The sequence below is a fragment of the Watersipora subatra genome, chromosome 4 (genome assembly GCF_963576615.1).
Source record: "Watersipora subatra chromosome 4, tzWatSuba1.1, whole genome shotgun sequence".
Lineage (NCBI taxonomy): Eukaryota > Metazoa > Bryozoa > Gymnolaemata > Cheilostomatida > Watersiporidae > Watersipora > Watersipora subatra.
The window spans coordinates 39156183-39175751 of NC_088711.1; the positions used below are offsets into that span (position 1 = coordinate 39156183).

A 19569-nucleotide genomic window follows, 5' to 3' on the forward strand; every position below is an offset into this window, starting at 1 on the left:
CTCTGACACATCCGGCTTAGCAGCCAGGCATGCTACCATATTCACCACTCAAACATCTCTCACGGAACGCTGGACTGCCATGATACTAGTCACAACAATATTTCATGAATTCAATACAATCCAGCACATATAGCATGAGCAACTACACATCTAATACAACCCCTCCTAGACCAATCAGGCACGGAAGGGCAGTAATGGTGATGAGATATTTATGTTGGAGGCCCAATTACAAATTCCTTGGCACTCTCTTAATACTTCTAACCACTAAGCTGGCTTTGACAGAAAGAGTAATTAATACTAAAGTAATTAATACTAATTAATACAGCATGCTAGAGGCAACAGAAATTAAATGTTGCAAAAATTTATTTCATGCTCGGTGTGAGAGAAAACTATCTCGGTAAAATATTAATGCATACACGACACAGAGAACTAGGCTGAATTTTTGCATTATAAATAGATTTATAAAATGATATATAAATATCACAACAGATAACCCACATTGTCACTATCCAGCAAACTACTGGTTACAGAATGAGTGAGTGGGATATACACAAGTGCACAAATAACAATTTGGAATTGTCTCCGCAATTCTGAATAATAGGAAGTCTGAATTATTTTGGCCCATGAGATGCTGTTTACTGAATTGAGCAATCGGACAAAGAAAACACTCATTAATAAAAATCTTATAAAAGTATATCATCATGCAACTCATTGCAATACAATAACAATAATAAACGACATACTGCATAGTTTTAGTCGAACAACTTTAATAGCACCTTATAATATCATACCTAATATCATAATAATCCTAGCTAGGTGATGGGATTATAAACTTTATGGTAACAAATATAATACAAGCAGTCGCCCATAGAGTCAAACCGATGAGCCAGGCAATATGCTTGAATGGAGAGACCGACTTATGATGTACATGCAACCCGAAGGTCTGACGGATTGTCTTTCTCGCGCAATAGACCAGAGCCACCGGTATAAAGTACTGCACCGCAGAGCCGGCGTATGAACCAGTTATACCAACTAGAAAATCAACTCGACTAGTTGCCACGGCAACAGCGATAGGCGGAAGCAGGACTAGAAATGGAAACGCAATTCTATCTATAAGAAAGTGATAAGTTTTGTCTGGTTTTAAGAAAAGGGTTTTCATGTTGTTACGAAGGGTAATACTAATAATAGGAAAGTTTGTACTCAACGTAAACACCGGGAATAATGCTAAAAAATATTGGAAAAAAGAAGGTGCAGGATTGTTAGGATCCGGGCAATGCCGAGGCTCAAAGGTCAATGTATAAAGCTCAGGTATGTTGGCAAAAGCAAAGACAGCGGTCAGCGAGAGCAAGGCGTAAAAAGAGAAGACAAGAATATAGTCTCCGGCTAGAAGTACTCCAAGACGGGACTTGTTACGAATAGGCGTGACAAGAGAGGGCAGTGAGTGGTGGCACATGAATGAGTAGACACAGACACCGAACAGATCAGGTACGTGAGCGAAGTCTGCAGTCTTTGCTACAACCTTTGGTCCACGCGATAGCTCCACCAGTGCCAACACAATCATCGATCCAAAGGCTACAACAATAATAAACCCACAATGTGAGTTGTCATGGAGCAATAGTAAGTTGGTTGGAGGGCCAGCATAGAGCTACCGGCTTTACGTAACCTTGTTTTCCCCGACAGGCTTGTACATACTAGCAAACAATGGGACTAGAGATTTAGAATATTTTGACTCCTTTGAACTTTGAGATCACGAGAGGCAAACACTGAGGGAGGTCAGTATTGAACTGAACTGCTGTCTACCACATATGTTTGGAGGTAAAGTGTTTTGCATGCCCTATTGAGCTTAAATGACAGTTTATAATCGCTTACAATTTTCCTGTTCATTCCGTTATATTGAAATGGATGCTGATACAAATTGAAGAATTCATGAATATTGTATTGTAGAAACATATAAACATAATACAGGAACGAAATCCTTAAACACAATCATAAAAAAGGAAAATCAGCCACATACAATGCCAACTTTCTCTACTGAGCATGCCTCTGTATTAGAATGGATGATCTTAACAACAGAAGTATTTGGTTTATTGCTTCGAGAGCCGCTACTTATATCACTAACCAGCTAGTAGTATCAACTAGTGTTTCATGTTTCATAATAATTAGATCAGAGAATAAATTTGAAAAAGTGCATTGATCATATTACAGTGGCGATCATCATGATGAGACCACCTAGTAATGTTTCGTGGTCTCTGTCTTTTATGGCATCAGCTCACAATCTTTATCATCTCAGACCAGACATATTATTCGTAGGAGGCTATTTATTGGTCACCCTTTTTATCCTATCTTGTGATTTGCTATAGAGGCTGGCTAACTAAATATTAAGACTCTACTAATAGTCCAAAGGTCACCTATTTACTTTCATATAGTTGCCTGTAAATTAGGCTAATTTAGTTGACAAATATAAACTTAGCCATTATAGGATTTTTTGTCAATATGTTACACTCAAAGCAGGCAAAAAAGGCAGATATTAGTTAATATTTAATAATATTTATGTGTAAAACATCTTTAGCTTTTTATCGATATGCATATGGCCATAATTCATCTGAGAAACACTTAACTATGAATTAATAACAAATAATGTAAGTATTTAAAGCATTCCATGATTAAGATCAGCACAATATGAGTGTGAGCTGCAGTCTGAGATAATTTATAAGGTAAACTGTGTTCGAGTAAACCAGCATATCCGAATAAATCTCACGTATCCTAATTATCTGGGAGTAGAACTTGAGATAGCCTCAGAACTTGAAAGATGTGAAGAGTCTGTTACGAGATACCAGGTTATCGATGTACAAAACACAACCTTTACAGCATTTCATCAAAATTTTTAGTTGAGGTAACGAGTTAGTTATTATTTGTCACCTCCAGAATCTCATGTTTATCGTAACTTGCTATAATTATGTAATTCTAATTGAATTTGTTCATTTGATTGGAATTTGGCCTAAACTTCAAGGAGGTCAAACAATTAAGAGTCAAATTTATATACAGTAGCGAGATCACTGGGTAAATTAAAGCTGTGTATATGATAACTGATTTCGATAATCTGATAATCGATATGATCAGATCAAAAGCTATTATAATCTATGCAAATGAAACAACTGACCATACCTTCCTACTGTGTACATGCAAGATGACACAATTCTAAATTATTTGGGTGCCTGAAGGCCAGAGCACGGCATTAGGAACGCAGTTTTAATAGAAACAACAGCACAGCATTAGGAGCCCAGTCTACAGTATACGCTACAGTATATGCTACAGTATACCGCTAAGAGCCCAGGCTATATAGACGTATTAGCACAAAAATAGGAGACCAGACTAGATAGAGGTACCAGTACAGCACTGGGAGGCGAGATATGACAGACAACAACACATCATTAGGTGCCCAGTCTAAATAGATGCAACAGCCCGGTTATGAGAGCCCAGGTTAATTGGAGGCAACAATTAAATAATCAGACTATTGAAAGTTCAAAAGGTCACAAGGAACTACTCACAGAACCAACGAAGAAAGGTGGTCAGTAGCTGGAGAGCTGTTGTTTTCTGTACATTGAAGAAGGTGAAAGGTCCTAGGCAGAGTGCAAAAAGGACCACACAAAGTCTGTAAGCTGTCATCCGACTGATGGATGTAACACCTGGGAAGCACTGAGTGGCATCTGTCAGAAGAGTGTCATTCCAACCCATAGAACAGTTGGGATATGGGGGTTTGTACAGACTGAAAGCAAATCAAAAGTGAAGGAGAGCTTTTACTTGAATGAACTGAAATTTCAAAACATTAATGCCTAGCTTCAATTATACTTCTTGTATTTTAACACAATTATAAATCTACCAAACTTTGTGCAAATACTAAAAAAGAAATATATTTTAACAAAATTGACTGTCACTTTTTTAAAGATGAGCTTGCACAAATTTTAGTAAATTTTATTAAAAAGTATTTTATTAAAAATATTATTAAATTTTATAAAAATTATTATTTTTCTATTATATGAGATTATTTTTATGTTTGAGGCGATCTGATTGCCAGGATGTTTCAAGACTAAAATCGATATAACTTGATCGTGAATAAAACGCTAAGATCAAGTAAAAGTGTGATTATGATGTCTATAGTTCAGAGATACCGACAGAATAAAAACCCGTAACCTTGCAATTTGAACGCAATAGCCGACATCGACTATCACAACGATAACAACGTGTGACATCAGTTCGAATGTATTTTTCTTCTCGGCATTTGAACCGAGATAAACTTTTGTCAATTTTCATCTAGAAACATCCTGGCAGCCAGATCACCTCAAACATCAAAAACAATCAGAAATTATAAAAAAGTACCGATAATTTTGGGTAAAAACTACTAAATTTTGTGTAAGTTCGTCTCAAACAGAGGTAAATTAGGTTACAATATAAACTTATGAATAGCAAGGAGCAGAATTAAGGGAAGTGAGTAGGTGTAGGAGGAGCAGTAGGTTTAACATCAAAGGTCTGGCTACAAACACTAGCATTCCGTTTTTTCAGCCTCGCAGGTAATTAAACAAAAGGCAGTTGCAAGAATATGTGGCTCTAACATACAACTAGCTTTGACATACAAAGTAAAATCAGAATGGATTAACTTTGTATGATGATGTTTGATAGCACCCACCAGATGATGTCTCTGAGGGACTTGGGTACAGCAGCGGCGTAGATAGCCAGGTCTCCATAAAGATAGACTATTAGGCAGATATAGAACAACACCACCCCAACTGCAGAAAGAGAAGATAACTACTTGTACAGCGCTGGAAAGCTGCAGATGTGCAAAATAAACTTAACCCTTTGTTGGAAAACTAAAATTCTCATTTAAAACACAGTTACTCATTGTGAATTTAGTAAATAGTCATATAATATATATTTTATTAATGCTCATTTGGTCCTGAATTTAATTATGTAGGTCAAACAACCGTAAAAGTATGTTTTCAAATGATTAAATAGGCTAAATTCTGAACATTTCATTATATTAATGGTTGAGAGTAACAATCAGCACGAATATGATCACACCACATACATTTTTCTTTGCTTATTCTGAGCCATATACATGTATAAATGAAATGTTCAGAATTTAGCCTATGAAACCACTAAAAAACAATTTTTCCCGTGTTTGGTTCACAAATATGAAATCAGGGAAAAATGAGGATTAATATAATATATAATTTATGGCTATTGACCAAATTCACAATTATTTACAATGCAGTGAATGAGAATTTTAGTTTTCCAGCAATTTACTACATCATTTTCCAGCTGAACAACCATGCTATTTTTGAAGTGAGATTAAATTTGATGACGTAGTCCAACTGCTGCACAAATGAAGGTCAGCACCGGCATTCAGGGTATGGACACCATGAAAATATGACTCATTTACTAGACAATACAGCCAAGCACCCTCAACTGAACAGAAGTTGAGCAATAACCCTCCAACTGGCCCTCACTGTAATGATAACAGCAATCTGGGGGCACCAGCAGGTTACATTCCATCTTACCAAATGTTTAGGATTTATAATGGTTCGTGGTTGATTCCCACTCCACAACTAGTTATCGGTTTAACATAAAAACAATCCTCCTTAAGAAATATAATGGTACAGGAAAGTGCTCACGAGATAAAACTGAAACAGCTGTTTGAACTGGCATAAAGCACAACCTTGCAAAACACAATTAATGAAAAGTAATGACTCATTGGTCACAATTATTTGCTTGACTAGTTATCAGTTACTTCCTGTCAATACTGATGGACAATTTAGCATGCTGGTCTCAGTATAGTGATCAATACAGTTTCCGCACCTACAGCAGAGTCTATCGCATTTTTAAAAGTTAAAAATAAAATTTGACATATCAGGCAGGATGGAATTAGATGCATGAGGATTTATTGAGGCAGGGGGGATGGTTCAGCGCTTCGACTACCAAAATTTAGCTTGAGATTCAAGTAGCACAGCGTTTATCAGAATTCATTATCTTGAAGAGAACGAACTCTACAGGTACTCTGTTTGGTTAGAGTCGATTTGGTAATATAAATATCAGCTCCTAAATAAATATAATATAAAATACATTAAAATCCTAAATAAATAACGGTGAGGCATAAGTAAAAATAGCAGCTCCTAAACAAACTACCATATTATGATGAATATCCCTCTTATCGAAACTATTTATGGAGTTCGCTCCAAATGAACATACCTTTATTGAAGAAAAGAGAAACCATTTGACCCTGTAACACAAAAAAGACAACCCTTACAGACTACTGAAACAAGGACATCTTGATAAGGGTATAGACTAGTGTTGGGCCGGTATCTAATTTATTGCCGGATCGGATATCCTTGCACATTTTTATCGGTTTTTCCGGTATCGGTATCCTCGGTATTTACCATCTTCGGTATCCTTTGCCAACTAAGAAAGTTCGGTATTGTGGGTACTATTGTTCGGTATGTGGTTATCAGTGTGTCTTTAAATGGTTTAAACTTTAAATCATAACTGTCTCAAACAATTTTTATCGTTGTACAAAGAGTAGCCTGTGCAAAAAACATTCTTTAGTCAGCAGTATATTGTTACGGCAAAGAGACTCCTTGTTTTAGAAAGCCAAAAAAGAAAAGAAAGATGGAAATATAATTTTTATGGCAGATGTTTTTATTGTTTATTCTATTAAAAAATATAGTTATTGATACAAACTTTATGTATAATAAAGAACAGATAGATAATGGCAATGGGCTCTCTTTGTTAAATATACTGAAACAATTTAAAAAAATCTTACTATCACATATTGTAATCAGGTAATGTAATCACATAATTATACGCAGTCCAATTAGAGTCCAGTCCCGTTAGAGTCTTTATACGTCCTCCCATCTGTGTAGAACTCCCAAACCTTCGAGGCTGGTGGCATTATAAATGTAACGTAATATAATAGTAGATACAGTAAGCGTGGAAATTTTCGTTGAATTTGTTCGCCAATGCGTGCTGAGATTGGCATGTTCGTCGTGAAGTGTTTTAAAAATCTCTCCGGATATCCGTATAACCATATACCGGTAGGCTTTTACGGATAAATACCGATCATATCAAACCGGCCGCGGATACCTAGCTGACACCGAAAATGATCGGTTTCCTCGGATACCGAGAATCCCTCGGTATCGGTAAGAGCGGATAACCCAATACCGGCCCAACACTAGTATAGACCTTCTCAAAATACATATACTTAACGAAGACACACAAATCAACCAAGCTTAAAAGTGGTTCACCGGAGGATTAAACTAAGAAATAAAATGCACACCTCAAATAAACTTGCATATTTAATAATATACTTACCAGTTCCACCCTCTCCCTGATCATGAAATAGTCATCGGCTACAACAAAGTGAAAACAGTAAAGAGAGCAGTTCAACTTAACCATACAGCTGACAGCACCGCTGACTACTATGGCTTCATACCTCTTCTAAGGGAAAGAGATGTCTAGCACGCGACATCCTACTTGTGTTGAGATTTTTATTAATCATGTTCCCCTGATGTACAAGTACTCTCACCCACTAACAATAATCTAACTAGTTTATGCTGTGAGAAAAAAAATTGTAGAAATTTTGTGAACAGCCTTTCGGCTATTGAGACTCCACAATGAATATAGACTACGATAACTCAATTTATGCTCCATTCAAGTGTTATATTGGAGCCATATTCAGGTGTTGGACACTTATCAAGTCGGGCAACATTGACGAAATGAACTGACTTAAGCTACGGCCACACGTAATGATTTTTTTGTTCATTCTGATCGAAATCCCAAAATGAACGAAAAACAATTCGGCCAAAATTCGTAGAATTGTCAGAGCTGTGCATGCACACTGAAATCGTCGACGAAACGCTTTTAATTGGCTAAACAAATTATTAGCCGGCACGATTCTAACAGCTTTTGCAATTTATATAGTCTGAGGCACATAAAGCGACACGTAGGAAAATACTAACGCGATTTACCATAGTAAATACGATGCAATTGAGTTGATTGCGCTAAAGATGGCAATTCTTTCTACAATGGAACTTTTGCTGCTAAAAGAATTGTTACTATTAAAAAAGAAACGATTTGTAGCCATGGTGTCCGAAAAATAGAGAATCAACAATAGCTCAATCTAGGCAGTTGCATCATATGTACTATGTCAAATTGCGCTGGTACTTTTATTGTGTCATAATACGTGTCTTGGACTATATAAATTGTAAAAGCTGCTAGAATCGTGCTCGCTAATAATTTGTTTAGCCAATTAAAAGCGTTTCGTCGACGATTTCGGTGTGCATGCACAGCTCAGACAATTCTGTGAATTTCAGCTGAATAATTCTGTTTTTCGTTCATTTCGTGATTTCGGTTAGAATGAACGAAAAAATCGTTACGGGTGGCCATACTTTAACTCCATCTGTATTAGAATGAGGAACAAATAACTCCAAATGGTACTTGACCATCAACCACTTATTATGGATAATAGTACAGCTCTGGCAGCCTAGTGTGTCATGAAAGATCATCAGCTAATCCAACAAAGCCCAGAGAATAAGTACCTACACAGTTATTCTAAACATCTAAAAATGGTCGAATGGTGCAGACATTAGAGTGTCAGTCTACCAAGCCAAAGGTTGTGAGTTCGAATCCTATTGAAAGCAATCTTTTTTCTAATCTCAAACCATGTCTTCGGACAGACAGGCACAACTTTTAGCATAATAACGATTAGTAAGCAGGGCCCAGAGTAAAACATACCGATTGGTCCAGAGAGAAGCTGATCTGTGTCATTGATTGACTCATTGCTGCTGTTAGGTGTAACTAGCGGACTATCCTCAGACTCTTGGGCGGGCTTGATGCGCCTCCCGTACTGCAGCATAGCATTAGCACATGCCATGGACTCCAATATATAGGACACCGTCACATAACTGCAAAGGATGTACATTTGGCGTTGATTAGCAAGTATTTTAGAATCTTGAAATTTGTGTCATCTGTGAAAAATCCTCAAGTTGAGTCAGCTTTGTTACTCATAAACTTTTATCAAATGGTTCATGCTTGCGAAAGATGGAAACTACCCTTGCGAATGATGTGCAAGAAGGTGACGCGAAAGCTATTCTATTATAAAGATTTTCCACACTTCTGTTGCTTTTATTTCAATTTGAGTAGTTCCGAATCTTCCAAATACCAAAATTCTTAACTGTTTTAACAAAATGCCACCATTCATCCACAACATAGAAATGTCAATTCAAACACTTATGGCATGGTAACTCAACGTGCGCACAACTCCAACTCTACATCATGGAAACATGGTGATCAAGCATGATAGGGCTGGCTAAACATAACAGCGTTGCATATGCAGTTTGAATATACGTCTTCATCTATTACTTCTGTATACACTGTTGTATGAAATTAAAGGACAAACACTATAATACTTTACTTTAAAAATAATAGAAACTTAATAAAAACTAATTTTTAAAGCAGTGGTGTGCATAAACTTGGAATCACATTGTTTTGTTCACTCTATATCGAATGGATCTTCCATTTGCTTTCTATTTTCCCGCCAATTATGATGCCATGCCAGATATTATATATCAATCTGATCAGCAGAAGATGTGCTTTCAAACAATGCATTGATTGATTTAACACAATCATTTCTGAGTGATTTATATTAATCCTATTAAACAGATTAGCAATTTTATCTGGTCTTGTACGTAATCTGGTTATAACAGGCCAATAAAATACTAATGCTCAGCTCAAGACACCTTACCAGTCCTTCTGAAGACCAACAATAACCCAACGGCCCTTTTCAGGGCCACCAATTTGTATAAAAGAGTTTGCTTGTATCCTATTTTATCAATTTTCACTAACAACATTCATAGCCTGCAATAAGTCTGCCTTTCGGTAGATCCACCCCCAGCGATAAAAATCTGAGAATATTTTCGAATATTTGGCATCATCTTGTTCTTCAGAATTTTCCCTTTCAAATGATATATACATTGATGGTGTTGAGGCACTTAACTCCAAAGAATTTCTTAGACAACAGCATATAAACATACATATTTGAAGATTTAACTGGTGATTCCAAGTTTATGCACACCACTTTATGTACCTGATTTTAACTTTACAACGCTTAAACTGCTTAAACTTTATAAACATATTGTATTTATTTCATATTTTCATATTTTATAAGTAAATTGAATTATCTTCACTGACTTTCAGTTTATATTTGAACTTAAGTCCCAGTAATTTAAACCAGAGAATGCACGAATGTAGCACCGATGTAATTTGGACTTCACCTGGTCTGAATATTCGTACTTGTGATTAACTGGGTTCGTTGTGAGAACGAAGTCACATGTTCATGAATGTATTTTATGTATAATTATAGATTTTTTTTATTAATCTTCTTATACTTTTTTGTTTTTCAACAAACGGTTTCAACAGCAAAGTACTGAAACCATGTGTACACTATTAGAACTAAAGCTTGTGTCCTGCAAGTTTGTCATCCCGTTGATGTGCGAAACAAGGGACTTTTTAGCTGAATAAAAACAGAAGAGACAAAGTACCTGGTAAATCCAATGCAGCCAACAAGTATGAGACTGAGCAACCATCCGGCACTCTGAAATGCGCCGGGCATGGCGAGGGCACCCGTGCCAACTATGAGGTTGAACACGAAGATCATGCCAACCTGAAAATAAAACAAAGTGCAGTTGCAAAAGTAGACAGTCGGATGTCGGTAGGTCTCCACAGTCAACAATACGGGGCCTGCCTACAACCCCCCTCTCAGTTATACTAACAGTAGAGCCATTACAACTTTCATAACCTTCTATTACCATTACCTTTGCTCTTCTCAATTATGCACAATCATCTGTTAGGATTCTCCTTCACTATTGGTCAACAAATTGCTGCCAATGAGCATGTGCACTAGCTAATATATATACAGTATATATATATATACACACCTGTATGTACAGTCAAACTCGAATAACTCGCCATCGGTTAGCTCGACACGTGTTTAACTTGATCGGAATTGTTTTGGTCCGTTTGCTTTAGATAACTCGACCTCAACTTCGTTAACTCAAACAGTTTTTTGCCCAGCAGCTACCGAGACGGTTGTTATCGCTTTAGAATATCGCTTTATTCCAAGCCATCTTGAAATAAACCTCAATTTTTAGTAGTTCGAAGGCATCGTTATTGCCTTCATCGACAAAATATTTTCATTAACAACTTCTTAAAATCTGGCTTTGTGGACCAAAGCTCTAACCTCGGCGCCACTCCGCCACCTTGTGATTTTACGGAATAATTGTGCCCATAATGAGTAAACACGGTTGTCTCTCACAGCGCATGCGACTGTCAATGTACTAGTGTACTATAATATGTATTCTATATGCAATGCTGTATCAATACTAAAGGACATAAGCAAAGAGCATGAGCTACAAAGAGATAAACTCCTTTGATCTGTGTGATAAAGATGTGATGGCTATTTTGTCATCTGCTCAATTGCCTCGCAATCAAGCAGATGGCAATTTATATATATGTATACAATTTAGGTGGAATGGACGCCTTTGTGAACACTTAATGGAGTTTGCGAGAAATTTCAAAGTGCATGTCATTACTTTTATCAATGTGAGAAGTATATTAAAAATAGTATTTTTACTGGCTGAAGTTTACTAATTTTTTGTAATTGCACATTTTATTTTTTGTGCTATTTTTGTCATAAAATTTACTTTCTTCTAACAAGTTCTCTAAAAAATCTGACAATTTAAAGTTTGTGAATTGTAAAGAGCCTGCTAAGTTGTCTTCTAGAGAAACCTAGTGATGAAAGCTTTTGTTCTCAAATCCGGTCCAGTGAAAAAGGTAATAAAATTCCAACTACTTAACAGTTGCAGCTAAATTTTATGTTATAAAAACAGGTAGCAATAAACTGACATCAATGTTTGAATCATTCAATAGCAATGCTTCCCTCACTGCAAATTACATGAAAATTCTTATTACATATCAATAGCAGTTACTATGTGACAAAATATACATAAACTAACTCTCAGGTAACACAAAGCACATCCCGTGCGCTAAATGTATACAGATTTTATTCTCATGAGTGTGCCAACAAACAGCGATATAGGTAGGCCTACTATTTTGATAAATTTTTATTGATTAGTAATGAGCTTGAATAAATTCCTAAGTTTATAGAGGGAATGCAGTGACCGGCGACCATTTCATTTTAACGGCTAAAATAAACATTTATTTTACTAAAATAACGACTGAGCGAAAACCAGAGTTATTTAATTGATTATACCCTAATTTGTGATGTTTTTTGACACAAATAGACGTTCAGAAAAGCAACCTGTTCTGTCTTGTCTGTTGAGCAATAGATTCGTAACCTTGCTTGTGAAGGTTAACAATCACAGCTCAACCGCTGTCTCCAAGCTGCTTAGCCATTTTTGCTGTGAAATTTTGATGTGAAAATATTTTAAATGAACAAGGAATGTACACTACCAAAAATATTTCTAATTATAAGATAATCCCATGACTGACCCTAAGTAAAACCTAAAGACATACTTGCCTAACTAGATCCTTTGACGCCATTATATATGAGCATAAATAACTATTAACTTTCAATAATCAGACAGCCAGTTTTACATGCATCCAAGGAACTGTTTTGCAAGGTTTTGTTTTAGATAAATGTTTTTAAAGGAAGAAATCTGCTGAAGAATCATTTGATATGTATATTGTATGGTCTGGCACGCTCAGAATGGAGGTGAAGAAGCAAAAACCTGATCGATGCAACAAAATGATGGGGGTGTTAATACATTTGGCCACGACTGTCATAACCGAACTATTACGTGTGAATAAACTTACCAAGGGAGAATAGAGGGAGCCTACGTCTGTTAAGGCACCCCCTGACACCTCGTCCTGTGCCATAGTTTAGATTTATGCTTGCAGCCCTTTGACTTCTTCTAATGACAAAAGGTTTGTCACCTCAAGTTAAAGCTATCTAGAATGAGAACGTAAAAAGAAGCGATCTCAAAATAAGTTTTGATGCTTGATCGAATAGCTGACACGTTTGAGAAAAGCAATGTTTAGCAATTCAAAAACTACCAAAAATAATAGAAACTTACTATTGAAAAAATTCGACACATTCAACAATTTTTGTGATTTATACGCCTAATAACTTCGGCAGTTGTGATTTATACCTCGCCAACCTCGGCAGTGCAACTTAATTCTTGACTCAGCGCTCATAGGTGGGAAGGTTAAGTAGAATCATCTATCCTGCTCCATGACAGTAATTAAATGGCACAGCAGTAAACACGGGTGCCGCTGCTAACAAACCACTTGAAAGTACTAATTAAAAATATATATCAAGCGATATGTGGAAATATACTAAGGTATAGCGAGAAAAATACTAATACTAAAGCCTCGCACTTCCTCTCAGACCTTTGGAACTGCATGTACGCGTTCCGAATCCGCTACGACTCGCTAAAGCCTTTTGTCAACGAAACGTTCGGAGTTTCGTAAATAAGTAGTGTATGTACAGTAAATCGCGAACTAACAAAAAAGCGTAGCTCCCATGAACGCAAAACTCCTAAAATGGCCAAGGTCATTTGCAAGTACAAATCGTGATCGGCACCATGTTGAGTTAGGCGTGTAAATAAATTTCAATGTGAGAAAAGAAATCTAGATTTAACAGCTATGGAAGATTCCGAATACGCCTCTAAATTAAAGGGACAGACTACTGAGGTTACTGCTAATAATTCATGCAAGAGACAGAAGGATGTAGGTGCACAGTGCTATTCCATCAACTTCAAAAACCGCAGGATTAGACTTTCAAGGGAAAGGGCATAACATTTCACAAGTGAGTCTGTTGTATAAATCAATGTACTCACATGTACTGATGTGAAGATGAAGAAGAAGCCTCTGTCTTTCATTACACTGCCTTATATCCTCCCCTATACTGCCTTACACTAGCTTATCTACTAGCTTTACCCACTAGCTTTATCCAGCTTTATGCACTCACCGTAATTACCAAGACCACCTGTACTGCCTTGAGCTCAGACACCAATATAGCCTGAGCCTAACAAATCCCATAATACAATATGCCCTTTCTTTTTTTTCTTTTTGTTTTGGGCTACTCCATCACTACCAACAAGCAGACGTAATAACTTACCTTACTTGTGTTGCTAGTTACCTGACTCCGTTAGGGCAGTCTCCATAGGCTATGCCTCTGGCTTGTCTGACCCTGTGCCACCGTCAAAAGTACTCTTCTCGCTACTGCCAGCTCCATTGCCAGTCTGCACTGGCTTTTCCATCACCCTGACCTCCGCCGCTTCCAATACTTTTACCGTGACCACTGTCGCTACCAACACTACTTCCACCAACGTCTCCAACACTACTTCCACCAACCCTGACTAGCCCGGAGTCTTTTGGTTGGGTCAGTAAAGACTCCTCAACCTCATCTCCGTCTCTTCCGTCTTTACCTCGCTCTCCCCAGTAAGAGGCAGGCTCGACAGGCTTCCTGTGGGAGGTCTCCACCTGGGCCGTAACCGGCTGCACAGGGGATGGCACCACAGAGCTGGGAGTTGGCATAGGCCCAGACCTATCTAGCTCGATCTCACCTGCAACCAGTGCAGGTCTGCTACCAGCAATTCTTCTCCGAACCTTGGCTAACTCCTGCACCACTACCCCGAATGCCTTGACATTTTCCAATTCTATGGCTGCTGTCTCCCGTTTGGCTTTCAGCTTAGCCAATTTCTCCTTCAACTTCCTCCGCACCTCCCTTTCCTCTCTTTCAATCTCTGCTACCTTTTTCTCATGACCTTCTCTGTCTAACATTACATTGCTGGATACCTTGGCTAAAAAAGAGCAAACCTTTTCCATTACAGACACTGGTTCAGCTACTTTCTCAGCACCCTCCCTTACCTCATCGTGACTGTGTTCTCTATCATACCCCATAGACACTTGCACATCTCTGGTGCCTTGGGCTGTCCCCCGTTGACTACCAATTTCTACGTATTCGCTACTCTTCACTCCCTTGGTTTTACAAGTCCACCAATCTTGACCTGTGTGACCTTTCTTAACTTCGCTCTCTCTGTCGGACTTATTTGTCAGGTTTTGCAACTCGACATCATCTGAAACATAACTTGACCCAGCAATAGTGGTTCTCGACGGAAACAGCTTAACTGGCTTAATACTTCTACACTCCCTAACAGACTCAAACTTACTTTTGCATAACGTGTTTACAACAGCAAATAATTTAAGCTGCTTCAACTCAGTTATGCCCAAGAAGTTCGTTCTCCATTCTTTCACCACATGAACTTCAGCATCCATATGCCTGTCTTTACTTTCCAAATGAACTATTACACTTCCAACCACTTTTAACTCACTATCATCAGCAGTTTCTAAAACTGTCGACGGTTTCTTTAACCATAAGTTCAACTTATTGGCTGTTGCCTTGGTTAATATTGACACCTCAGCCCCAGTATCAAACGTAAACTCTACATTTGCTCCATTAACTTCTAAATACTGCACAATTCTCTGGCCTAGTCAACTGTCATCATCATATTTATCCCTCGAACCAGAGAATCTAACACTTCTGCCCTTACTATTATCTCGGTACCTTTCCTCATACCGACTCGTCTCATGCCTCCCCTTGTACCGGTCCCCCTCAAGCCTATCTATACTATTGTCCCTGTATCTACTCAACTTGTCTCTCATCTCACGGGGGCTTTCTCGGCCCCTGTACTTCTCCCTACTACTATCCCTGATACCATATCGCTCATAGCTATTATCCCGACTGTCTCCTGACCTCCTGCTACCACCTCGCCTGTCATAACCTACATCTCTCCTATCCCTACAATAACGGGATACATGTCCTCGCTGTCCACAACAAAAACATTCAATAGAGGGACAACTCCTCATCTCATGGCCACTACGTTTGCAATTGTAGCATACTCTATCTTCACTGCCTTCTCTATTGCTTGCTCTATATCTAGAGACATGCCTCTCCCTGCTATTATCTCTATACTTCCTACTGTCACTGTCCTTGTTATACTCCCGGCCTCTTGTCCCATATCTACTAGTATCGTGCTCCTCACTACCATAATACCCTCTACTACTCCTAGGGCTACCCCTAGGGGAAGATCTACCTGCTGAATCATAACTTCTATCTCTATCATTACTCCTATACTGCACTCGACGATCAAACTCTGATACCTTTGCTACTTCTCTCTTAACCTCACTCTTTAAATCGGTACTTCTACCCTCATTTCTCAAAAACCTATCCGAGTTGTTGGCCATTTCACGAGCCCTCAATGCCTCATGCAATAACGCCCAAGTAAGATTGGCGTTTTTCATCCAATCTCTGCTTACTTCTCTATCTCTCAACCCGTTAACCGCCACTATAAGGGCAAACCTTACCCTATCATTATTATTAGTCACCTCTGCATATCTGCTCAAACTCTCTACCCGTTGTAAATATTCTCTATCACTTTCTCCAAGTGCCTGCCTAGCCGTCAGAAACTTATACCCCTTTACGAACATACTCTCTTGTCTACCATAATAATCCTGCAAAACCTCCACTGCCCCTTCATAAGTAGAATTTACACCATCTACGTTAAATCCTGCACCCCTCAATACTTCTCTACCACTGTGCCCAATAGCTTTCAATAGTGGCACCAACCTAGCTCTACCTCTCATAATAGGCACTCTGTTGCCATCTTCATCATCTACATAACCTCTCCTCTCGACAGCACTCTCAATACACAAATTCATCTCTTCTATAAATCGTTCCCACGAGCAATCACCGTGCTCACCGAACACCAGCTTCGGAAAACCACTCTCCATCCCTTCACAACAAAATATATCTCTCCCCACAAATCCACTCTACCTCACTCGTATAAGTTTAATGTAATTGCCACCTCCAAACACGTAATAAATATTTACACCTCACCAACACCGATGCTTCACCGCTACAACACCTCACAACACCATCTTACCTCACGTCACCTCACCTGCACGCCCGTGAAAGGGTCTAAACAACCGTTTAAACTTAACCCGTAACCAGAAAAATGTTTGCTAATGATAACAAAAAAGAAGAAAAATCAGAACTTTGTCAACTGCGCCATGTTTTATAAATCAATGTACTCACATGTACTGATGTGAAGATGAAGAAGAAGCCTCTGTCTTTCGTTACACTGCCTTTTATCCTCCCCTATACTGCCTTAAACTAGCTTATCTACTAGCTTTACCCACTAGCTTTATCCAGCTTTATGCACTCACCGTAATTACCAAGACCACCTGTACTGCCTTGAGCTCAGACACCAATATAGCCTGAGCCTAACAAATCCCATAATACAACAGAGTCATTTTTACTATTAGTTCTATTACTATTGCTAAAGTTTCCTATTACTACTACTACTAGTTGTGCTACTACTAGTTAGTACTACCACTAGTTAGTTCTACTACACTAGTCACTGGATGAGTGAAAGTCTATCAGCGTCACTACTGAGTGTGAGAATTTATAAGCTAGTGAGTAAGTTTTTGCTCCTTTAAAACGAAGGTTTTTCATTATTTGGTTTTGAAATTTTTATCATTGTAATCTTTAGGAACTACAACCCATCGAGTTATTTTTAAATAAATATTTGAAAAAAATGTTTGTAGTGCCTATAATAGGTATCATTTATTGTTGTACCTATATATAGCTAGCTAGCAGCAAGGAGGTGAGAGTAATAATACTATGGCTATTGCTACTGTAGCTAACTAACTACTAGTTTCATTTCAATGTTTAGATTTCTAAACAAAGCAACTAAGAACTCTCATTATTTACAACTGGGTATCGCAACTGCAGAAGAGTGAATAAGCCTGGTCCTTAGGCACTTGTCCGCACCGAACATTCTAGTGATTAAGGTTTTGACAGAACAGGCCAAAATGTTCAACTGAAACCAGATGCTGTGCCCACAATATTTACACTGCCCAGTCATTTAAAGCGTTTTTTCAACGTTAAATGGTGCTTTTCAACGATTGAATTCAAAACAATATTATAAAGCACAGTACTGCTAGGTTGTTCAGTTTAAAGTAGGTACATGTATATCTAAAAAAATTTCAAAATCCTTAAACAGCACGCAAAACAGCGGCAGCTGCCACAGTATGTGCTTATGAATATGTCTGCAGCTTTGCAGAAGATTTGATGTGAATCTCTCTAGTAATGCATCTGTGGGAATGATTCGTATTTCTTTGCAGTATTTCTGCAATTTGTTTGTTGTCATTTCTGGGGAAATAGTCTCATGGATGCAATCTATTTGCATGCTTGATAGAGAAATTTTCATTTAAGCGTTATGCCTAAGATGTGTGTGGACGGCTTCCAGTGAAAATTGCCACATTTTTATTTTACATTGCGATATGGTAGCATTTTGACCTATTTTATTTTCACAAGATCATGACTACAGTTTTCAGCTGTAATCATGATCATAGCTGTATTGTTGTATCTTAAGGGTACTATGTTTTATGTGAATAAGACATTCATTTTTGTTGATTTTATGTAATTATTATAATTGATGCTTTTGTTTAGGTGGTTGGAATAATAATCCTATTGTTACTCAGTTTAATTCTACCTTTTTGCAAACTTATTAGCAAATGTGGTGCAGAATCAGATGCTAGTAAGACACGTAATGTTACTGCTCAAGACGAAATTATTATGATACAGGCTACTCCAGAAGTTGATCATTTTGTGGAGCCCACAATGATTTCAGATGTCAAAACTTCTGTTATAGGTAACAGTATAGCCTATACAGCTGGCTACATTGTGGGAAAACTAACTGAAGTCCTGTCCTGTGACATTTGCTGTCAGTCGCTGGTTACTACTAAGTCAAGCATCCAGTACCAACATTTCTATACTCTACTCGAGCTATAAAACAATGGAGGATTAGTGCGTTCATCAGACGGTGTCATCAGGATCCTCCTGGCTGCAGATTGATCCTTTCGTATTAATGCAAAGCCAGATCCACTCCATTGTGTGGCGTACCTTTTCAGTAGTGTAGGATCTAGTGATGTGCTATGCCTTGGAAAACACCTTACGGACACAGCAGATGGCATATCTATCCACTGTGCTTCATTGATGAGAAACCTCATTCAGTCGTTTTATGATCTCTGATAGCATCATTGTACTAAAAACCGTACATTCAAACTGCAAGGTGCATCTTTGCGGCATTAAATACTAAAGCAGTACTTTTTAGAGGCCAGTAACAGTGTAATCACTGTAATATTCATCTGCAGCTGTTGTTGTGCTGCTATTTCTAATCTGATTTAACTCTAAGAAACTCTGATGCACTTTGGCTCAATATCCAGTGATATACAAGTACAAATCTCCTTTTACACAGTTTCTGTACCGTCGATGTATAGGTTTAATCATCGGATTACACTACTTCCTGCATTTCCTTATTTGCATTATTTTGATTATCCTCTATTACAACTGTTTTTAATTTTCGTTTAGTTGTTGCTGTAGTTTATTCCATCTTTCACAGATACTGTATTATACATATCATACATTCATAA

At 37.9% G+C, this 19569-nt stretch overlaps 1 protein-coding gene across 2 annotated transcripts; it reads right to left on the bottom strand.

Annotated features, from left to right (window-relative positions):
• Nucleotides 1–329: 329 nt before the first annotated feature.
• On the bottom strand, nucleotides 330–13448 carry LOC137393065 (transmembrane protein 104-like). Of its 2 annotated transcripts, none has more exons than XM_068079461.1 (9): nucleotides 13218–13448; nucleotides 12883–13018; nucleotides 10590–10711; nucleotides 8785–8954; nucleotides 7363–7400; nucleotides 6244–6274; nucleotides 4685–4784; nucleotides 3549–3766; nucleotides 330–1572 (listed from the first exon to the last, which is right to left on the bottom strand). In XM_068079461.1, exons 2-9 carry the CDS (start codon nucleotides 12943–12945, stop codon nucleotides 809–811), a joined length of 1506 nt encoding a protein of 501 aa, XP_067935562.1. In that variant the 5' UTR covers nucleotides 12946–13018; nucleotides 13218–13448; the 3' UTR covers nucleotides 330–808. The 2 variants fall into 2 exon arrangements, with proteins under 2 accessions (XP_067935562.1, XP_067935560.1); XM_068079459.1 differs by having other exon boundaries at nucleotides 12883–13014; nucleotides 13139–13448.
• Nucleotides 13449–19569: the final 6121 nt, after the last annotated feature.

Bases quoted from the DNA above. Each gene is read 5' to 3' on its own strand.
- LOC137393065 (XM_068079461.1), bottom strand. From the start codon at position 12,945: ATGGCACAGGACGAGGTGTCAGGGGGTGCCTTAACAGACGTAGGCTCC. The intron at 10,712-12,882 runs GTAAGTTTATTC...TTTTATTTTCAG, and splicing joins GCTCCCTCTATTCTCCCTTG to GTTGGCATGATCTTCGTGTT. The intron at 1,573-3,548 runs GTGAGTAGTTCC...TTATTGTTGTAG, and splicing joins CACCTTTCTTCGTTGGTTCT to CCTTTGGATCGATGATTGTG.